The sequence below is a fragment of the Oryzias melastigma genome, linkage group LG9 (genome assembly GCF_002922805.2).
Source record: "Oryzias melastigma strain HK-1 linkage group LG9, ASM292280v2, whole genome shotgun sequence".
In the NCBI taxonomy this organism is placed as follows: domain Eukaryota; kingdom Metazoa; phylum Chordata; class Actinopteri; order Beloniformes; family Adrianichthyidae; genus Oryzias; species Oryzias melastigma.
In genome coordinates this window covers 29,701,031-29,709,801 of record NC_050520.1, presented here as the reverse complement: position 1 = coordinate 29,709,801, position 8,771 = coordinate 29,701,031, and the positions used below count along the sequence as shown (strand labels likewise).

Here is an 8,771-nt window from a genome sequence, read left to right as displayed (position 1 = left end):
AACCAGAAAGAAGAGTCAACGGCAACAACAGCACCGTTGTATGACACTGGCGGTGAACTTTTGATGAATTTTCCATCCCAGCCCTCACAGTGAGCTCTGCAGTTCACCCCACCAATGCATTCTCCTCACAAAGGTGGCACCAATTAACAAAAGAAACCGCAGATTTCCCAACAGTTTTCGACTCACCGCAAAGAAGCATTGTCACAACCAAAATTAATCTACCAAACATGAATTTTTGCATAATTAAACTGGCAGTACATGGAGGCCGCACAGAGAGTTTCCATTTAGCCTAAATGATTTATGCTTTTTCACTGTTTTAACCAGCTTGGCCCTCAGAGCAGACATTGTCTGGACCAAACCTAAAAAAGCCCTAAAAAACTCCAAGTGGAAATGTACATTCAGAGAGATAAGACCGTCAACACTGCAGTCAGAAACAATTCAATTTGATAAAATATAACTCATTTTCTATTTAAGCAAAATAAATATTTGTTTTACTCAATATTTTACATTATTTTAAATATGGATATATGAGGTAGGTTTATATGATTTTATTTTACAATCAAAGAGACAAAGCATTAATTTCCCTAAGAAGAGAAAAAACACAAAACATGTTAAATTTGCTTAATAAATTTTACACAAAAAACAAAAAATCATTTCAATGTTTAAATTTCTCTTTGAAAAAACAGATATAAAGATGCACATTGGGACTTAACGATTCATTTTAATAAATTGATTCATGTCATAATTTGTAGCTGATGATACAATTCATTGTTGATTTTGATTCATTTTGAATGATCTGATTCACTGACCTAAAATGATCCAGGACATCTTTAGCCAAAACTTCAACAATAGTGACCTACAGATAAATACTGAACACTGAAGTTTTCCTGATTCCTTGTATTTCTTACAAGATAATCAAGTGTAAATGAATTATTTGTACAAACAAACAAGTAAGCAAGAATGAATGTCAAATCCATTCACATTTTAGTTTCTTAAAGTTCAGCCCACTATTGTTTTTCCACATTGCAATAATTCAAAACAAACATTACTAGAACATTCTACCACACTGTATGGTCACATGTTTTTGCAAAAGACACACAATGGATTGTAGTGATGATCATTTTTGCTGCCATCACATGGATGTTGTCCAGTGTGATGGTAAATGATTGTTATACGTTCTAGTAAAATAACCACCATAACTGAATCCAAAAAGGTATTTTCCATGATCAATATCAATTAGTTTTATTTTGAAATTATTTTATAATGGTATATGTCGATTCGATATAAAACTTGCCTCAGATGGATCGAAATGGTTGTATCATAGGCATAGAATTCAAGTCATTGGTTAACTAATCTAATTGTTTGACCCCAGGACACATAAATAAAGAAATAACAAGAAATAAATCCTTGAAATCCAATTTTATCTTAAAAATGTAGGTGTTAGAAGTTGGGACAGCCACCTCCCAATTCAAAGTCATGTAAAGAGCAAGACGGTTCATGTGTGAAATAATGCCATTGAACAATATAGTCCTCTTAATAAAAAGTTGGATTGGAGTCGCACAGTTTCTGACCTGTGATGAGGTTGTCCACCAGCGTTGTAGGAATGCAGAAGATCCCAACCAGCAGATCACTGATTGCCAGGTTGAGGATGAACAGGTTTGTGACTGTGCGCATGCATCGGTTTTCCAGCACAATCAGACACACCAGGATGTTCCCCACCATACACAAGAGGAAGATGAAGGTGTAAGCCAGAAAGTAGCCGGCGGCGACATACAGAGAGTGTTGATAGTAGGGGAAAAATGTGATGTTGGTGAAATTGGCAGAACTGTTTAGGCTGCTGTTCAACAGAGTGGCTATGATGGCTGATCCTTCTGACTCCAGTCCTTCTTCTCCTATAATGTCCAGCATCTCCATCCTTTACATAAACAGCTTCTGCACAGAAAGACAAACAAAAAGACAGAAATCTCAATTAAAAAAATGTACTTTACAGCAAAAACAGAAAAGGCAATGTTGATTTAAACGTTAATAGCTATTACATCAATGATTAAGAAATAAATCAAATTCTTTTCTTCCCTGCAGTATAGCAAAATAAAGGCTTTTTCAGTAAATGATGGGCATTCCCGTCAGTTGGCTGGGTTGCATTCAGGTCAAAGGACTCGGCTTTGTTTTAATACAGAAACCCTCCAGAAGCTGTCCAGCTCTGCAAATGGCAAATATAATTTACATACTGAGATCTGCCATCAGTGGTTAAAGGCATGACAACTTAATTGCATTCTATTTTACAGTTTTAGCTTAAATGGTGCTTTAACTTCTCAGCCTGTCTGCCTTGTACACTTCCTAGCCAGAAGACAAGCGCCGAAAACCCAAAGACTCCTAAATAGTTGAAGTAAGTGTGTGAAAATGGATGGACAGTCCCTTTGCTGAACTCAATTAGGCCCAAATCCTACGTTCTGTCAAAAATTATATACGGAGGGAAACTCTTTGCTGAGACAGCTGCTTGCATTTAAAAAAGTTATTTTATCAAAAGTTGATACAGTCTTTTTGGAGATCTCATTAGCATGATTGAAGCTTTCCTTAAAAACCTGAAGCTCATCATCAGTCCACTAGGGGGAGTCGAAGGGGTTTTACAGCTTATTTCAAAATGGCTGCCTCCAAGAAATCTCATGAACACTTTTGGCGGGAAAAGTTTGACTAAAATTTAAAAACGTTTTTGTAAGATAAACTCATGTATTGGTATTCAGTTTTTTTAATCAATACTTGTTGTATTGAAAGAATGCAAAACTTGTCAACTATTAACTCTTTATAATATATAAAAACATTTTTTTTTAACATTACACCGTTAAAAATTTAAGAGTGGAAAAATAAGGCGCTTTTTTTCCTGAACACTTAAGTCTATTTTTGCATCTTAAATTACCATCGTTGCAAGCAAAGCCTTACCAGATTACATAACTTATCATCATTGATACTTTCAATTTCTATTTTTTTTTTATTTTAGCAAAGTGTTTAAAAGCATCTTAATTTAAAAAAAAAACTTTTCTGTCAACTTTTTTAAAGTTTTGGGCTTTACAGGTTTACAGGTGAAACTTGTTGATGTAGCATGAAGTGCAAGAAAAGATTTAATCATTTAGGTCTGAACATTTGCATTGATTTTTCAGCTATTTGTTCGACAGTTTAAGAAAAAAATGTCAAGAAGTTATTTATTTTTTTGTTTTTTTATACTGACTAATGTCACAGTCGTGGAAGTCTCTCACTTTAAGTGTTACTTTAGTTGCACTTTATAAAACCTCACAATTGTCTGTATTGACAGTCTGTAGTTTTTATTCCTTCCCATAGTTAATTCACGCAGCTTCATTTGCTGGATATTCTGCATCTGATATAAAATCAATGTGTTAGAGGCATTTCGTATTCAAAAATATTTTCTTGTTTTTTTACTGTTGAGATTATATATTTTATCCATACTTAAGTAAAGGTAAGTCAAGAGTTGATCAATTTAATTATCAACCCTTCATTTGAGGTCAGTGCACGTTCAGTCAGTCTGCTGTTTATTTTAGTTTGACAAGAAAAAAAACAACAAGGATGTCTCTTTGGTAACATCTGTCATCAGGCTGATAGAACATTTATAAAAATAAGCAGCAAAGCAAACAACATTTTGCAGCAAATGTGAAGTATGCAGCCTCGTTTCACATTCAAGTAAAAATGGTGATTTTTGTATTTTTATTAATAAAATCTTTTACATTTCCTTCTGTAAACAAAATAAATATTTGACTTCTGTCAAGCAGTTTCTGCTCTTTTTGGATTCTAGCCTGTTTACAGAGCAAGCAGTTAAGTAAGTTCAACGAGCAGCCAGAAGGGTTTCTTAAGGAGGAAAGTTGGGCTCCTTTAGCACCAAAGAGAGATTTTTCAACTTCACTGCAGAAATAAACACACACTGCCTTCTTTCAAAAATTCATTTTTTCTCGCGCAAAAATGAACTTTCAGTATAATCCTACCAACAAAAAAGTCCTGGACTGCATAGTTGCTGTTTTCTTCTTATTTTTTATCGCACTTTTAAGAGAAATTTTTGCTCTTGGAGCGGCAGTGGTGCAGCGGTAGGGCGGTCGACTTCTGATCGGATGATTGCGGGTTCAATTCCCGTCAATTGCCCAGCCATGTGTCGAAGTGTCCAAGACACTGAAGTCCACATCGCCTCTGGTGGAAGGTTGGTACCAGTGTGTGAATGTGTGTTTGAGTGGGTCTGTGACTGTAAAACACGTTGGGCCTTTGAGGAAGATAGAAAAGCTATGCAAGTATTTACCATTTATACACTCAAGAACTCACCAAAATTTGCACACAGTGAAAACGACTTTTGGACAAAAAGATGATGACATCACAGTGGGCAAAACCATCAAAGTGGCCACAGGACCTCCAACTTGGCGGCCGTTTTGTGTCAAAGTGTAAAATTTGATAATTTTCACATTTCAGAAAACATAGAAAAAAAATTGTCTGAAAGACCTTCAAGAAATTTCATAGACAGGACAAAATTTCACACACAATTCAACAATGGCAGCCAAAGTTTCATTAACCTTTGATCTTGGAAAGAGGCTGTCATCTTTTTTTTTTCTCCAAAATATCCATCTTTAGTCCAAGCTTAAATTTCTAGCTAATTTGATCTATCACCTCTTGATTTCTTAAACAACATTGGGAACCTAGCTGGGAAAAAATGTTAAATTTTTAACAGGATTAGCATGATAATCTCACTAAAGTAGTTCCCCTGTTACTTGAAGACTTGTTTTCAACAGGATATTGGGATGCGGCTGGATAGCTTGGTTGATTAAGTACAGGGCTATCACTCAGGGTATGATTCCCAGAATACACAATGAGCTTAACAGTGTGGGTCCTTGGATGCTTCCACTGTGTAGCCACAGAGAGCCTAACTAAGTCTGGGTCTCCCAGCCTGGATAAAATACATGTTTGTGTCAGGAAGTGTAAAAAAAAGCCTTTCTGCAAAACCAACTGTGCAAATCAGTAAAAAAAACAGCTGACTGGCTGTGGCAACCCTGAAAGGATAAGCCGATGGAACAACAACATATTGAAAATGTAATACACGAATCTCTGGTTTAAGCAGAACGTAATGAATAATCTAAAGGAATGTGTGTGTGATTAAAAAAAAAAATAAGTTGCCAAGGATGTCCCAAATTTTTCTTTTTTTTGATTCCTCAAAAAATGAGAGAGATCTGTTCTACACACTCCCAACTTGTGATATATGGACATATAGTTTGGGCCCCCTCCGCGTCACTTTTTGACGTTTTGGGCGTCCCCCACTCGTTATTTTTTGGCGTGCTGTTTTTTTCTATGAAACCATGTTGCCCCAACAATCGTGATGCAATAACGGACATGATTCCGGACATGGAACTAGTACTGAGTTAGGGCTAAGGTACCCGGATAGGGTTGGGGTACTAGTCCATTATGGTCCGCGTCCCGAGGGTTGGGGATCCCTGATTAGCATCTGTGTACCAAGCGACCCCTGGACTTTACCAGCTCGCAGCGAGGTTGGGAACCCCTGATTTAATGTGAAACAGCCAGCTTGTCACTAAACGACGTCAAAACGTCAAAAAGTGAGGTGGAGGGGGCCCAAACCACGTCCATATATGATGAGTTGGGAGTGAGAATATTTTGACGCGTTCGTCCGCTCCAGGTAACCAAAAGCTAAAGTAGTTGCTATGGACCTAAAGCTGACAAAAAGGACAATATTTTGAAAAGAATGTATTTTAATGAGTTTGTCACATGTATCTGAAACATAATGTTAGGGCAGGAGGAGAGAGTGGGTCCGTGTAGCAGCTGCTCCACCAGTGAAGGAGTTCTTCTACATCTACAGGCCATACAACGCCGCTCAGGTTTTAATTTAGTCTTTTTTACTTTAGATTTAAACCTGAAATTGAGTACAAATAAGTGTTTGTCCACATTTAACCTGTTATTTCGCCATTTTCTGGAGGACAAGAGGTAAATGAGGTCTCTTCTTGCGGGGGGTCAGAGAACCACGTGAGTTGTCCACATTTTTGCAGTCTTTTGCTCTATGGCTGGTTCTGAGGCTTTTACATTCAAACAGTATTTAAGCAAGCTTTCACTGTAAGGCCCAGTGAAGGATGAGTTATAGAATGTAGGGTTTTTTATACCATTTCACTGAAGGAACATTATTAGAAATACAAGCATTTTCTAGAAGATACAGTAAAGTAATTTGTCCAGCAGCTACAGCTCAGTGGAAGATGAGCTGCATGTGGTTCTGCTTTAGAATTCTTCCTAATCTTCCATTGAAGGCTCGGAAGAAAGCAACTTTACCTCTCTTCTGTCCCTATAAGAACGGGGATTACACCAGCAGTTCGATGTAACCTTTGGGTCATTTATTTAGTCCATTTTCATTCAACTAAAATAATCCGTCTTCACTGAAATTATCCGGATTGAAGTTTATCAATGACAAAATAAAGCTCTCTGATGCTTTAGTGCAGCACTTTGAGACAACCACGGTGAACATGCACTTCATACATAAACGGAACAATTGAAAGCTCATATCTACAAAAGCACTTAATGATTTGAGGCAATAGAAAAAAGTCACAGAGAGAGAAGCTGACGGCTCTGGTTTAGGCTGCATGAGGTCAATCCACACATAATTGAGTAGTGGAGATATTTAGTATTTGAATGTCAAAGATGTTATTCATTTACTTTATATGTGTCCAGAAATGAAATTCAATCTGACAACATGATAAAACGTTTTCATGCAGACAACTTTAGATGAAAAGTGGAGTCCTTAACCCTATATAGGCCAAACCATTCCTAACATGTTTGATATTTATGAGACTCTCATCTCTTTAGCATTTCCAAAACTTTCCTTAATCTTTTAACACTGGCCACTTAGCTGGTGACCCCTACATAACACACTGTAAACCTCTGACTGTTTACGCGATCACAGTGAGGCAGCTAAATCGGACACATCGAAAAGTTGGGAAAAGTTTTACAAATTTTCAAAACTTTATGTGAGATTAACTCAACCATTGTTATTAACTTGTTTCTTGTTTTTTAAAATTGCCATTTGCTATTTTCAAAGAGTGTCTTCTTTTTTTGATAATAATTAATGCTTTATAACGCATTAACAGGATGTTTAAAATATATGAATCAAATGTGAGACAGTGGATGAATGAAGTGTTTTTTTTTAACATTCCTGTTGGTATTTCTGCATATTTAACAAACATTGTTGTGAGCAAAAATGTACAAAATAACCCAACATGTCATAATCATGATGAAGTATTAGAGCTGCCATGAAAGGAACATTACGAGATTTAAAGTTGTAAATTTACAACTTTAAATCTTGTGAATTTACAATTTTTTTCTTGCTAATTTACAACATTAAATCTAGTAAATTTACGAGTTTTTTTCTCATAAATTTACAAGATTAAAGCCGATGTGAGTCTACAGTCCTACAGAGCCTACCGAGTAAATGCCCTGTGCAGCAACAGATTGATTTAACTGTAAAAAGCCTCCTGGATTTCAACAGGTAAACTGAATGTTTAAAACATTATAAATGTTTTTAAGCTTCTTTGTTTGATTTACCGATTTTGTTTTATTGACTGATGGGTGGCTTGCAGGATCTCTGCAGAGTCTGTTGATGAAGTATTACCAACACCACACTTCAGAAACTCAGCCTCACAATTATTTTGATTTTGAGTCACCAAAAGATTCACTTTTTTTTTTGTTTTTGACAGCGATCTGGAAACAAAGCTTCACAAGATGCACCATGTCTTTCATCTTCAAGTACGACTCTGATTAACAGACAATGTTGGTTCTTTTCTCATTAATTTATGACTTTTTTTCTTGAGAATGTACAATTAATTTCTTGTAAATTTATGAGATGAAAAGGAATAAATTCATAACTTTAACATGTGTAAATTTACGAGAAATAATGTCACAAATTTAGCCGATCACTTTTAAAGTTATAAATATATAACTTTTTTTTCATAAATTTACGAGATTTAAAGTCGTTCTTTAGTTATTTATTTATTTATTTTTTACAAATTGGTTCTAATAGTCCATCGTAAATAATTAACACTTTCTGTTTCCCAAAGATTTTGCTAATATTTTTGTTGATTTTATTAGTGTTTTAAAAATATCTTAATTCCAAAATTTTGAATTTACTGTCACTTCTTTAATGTAGTGTCCTTTATGGAGTTAATATTTTTTTATATTTTTTTAATTAAAACTTTACCACTGAGGAGCTTTCTGTCGATTCAAGAAGTTGGATTATAAAGTAACACGGAAGTGGGGGTTTTAGGATTCCAAGATGAGCCCTCAGCCTCTCAGTCCTAAATCAGGATTGAGGGTTTTGTTGCTTCAACAAACATGCAGTGATGGGCAATTCACTGGCACTTTTCTGTTTTGGTGTGATTCTTTGCACGTGCTGCTTTAAAAGGCTCTGCAGGGATAACAACTGAGATATTCAACACAGAAAATCACAGAAAATGCCAACCCATGTGGAGAGAAAAAAACATGCCAGCTAAATACAGAAGCGTGTATTAGCACACGGATTGTCTGTCCTCATGGCAAAGCCTGCTTCACACAGTGTGACACCTCCTTTGCAAAATGCCTCCTACAGGGACCCAACGGACCCTAGCATTGCGGAAACATGGAGGGGGGGTCCTCCAGGAAGTCTAAAACTGGATAGATTTTCCTGCATTAAAGAGTGGATATTTTTACAGGTTTTCTATTCCTCTGATGATAAATTGTTTATCATCTCCATTAATCTG

The 8,771-nt window shown here is 36.0% G+C and overlaps 1 protein-coding gene across 1 annotated transcript in view; it reads right to left on the bottom strand.

The window, feature by feature from the left end:
• Positions 1-1,325: 1,325 nt before the first annotated feature.
• Positions 1,326-8,771, bottom strand: part of LOC118599164 (neuropeptide FF receptor 1-like) — a 34,925-nt gene continuing 27,479 nt past the window's right edge. Inside the window, exon 2 of the mRNA XM_036213689.1 lies at positions 1,326-1,932. Within this exon, the coding sequence (XP_036069582.1) occupies positions 1,534-1,914 (381 nt within the window). The 5' untranslated portion in view covers positions 1,915-1,932 and the 3' untranslated portion in view covers positions 1,326-1,533. The remainder of the gene's footprint in view (positions 1,933-8,771) is intronic.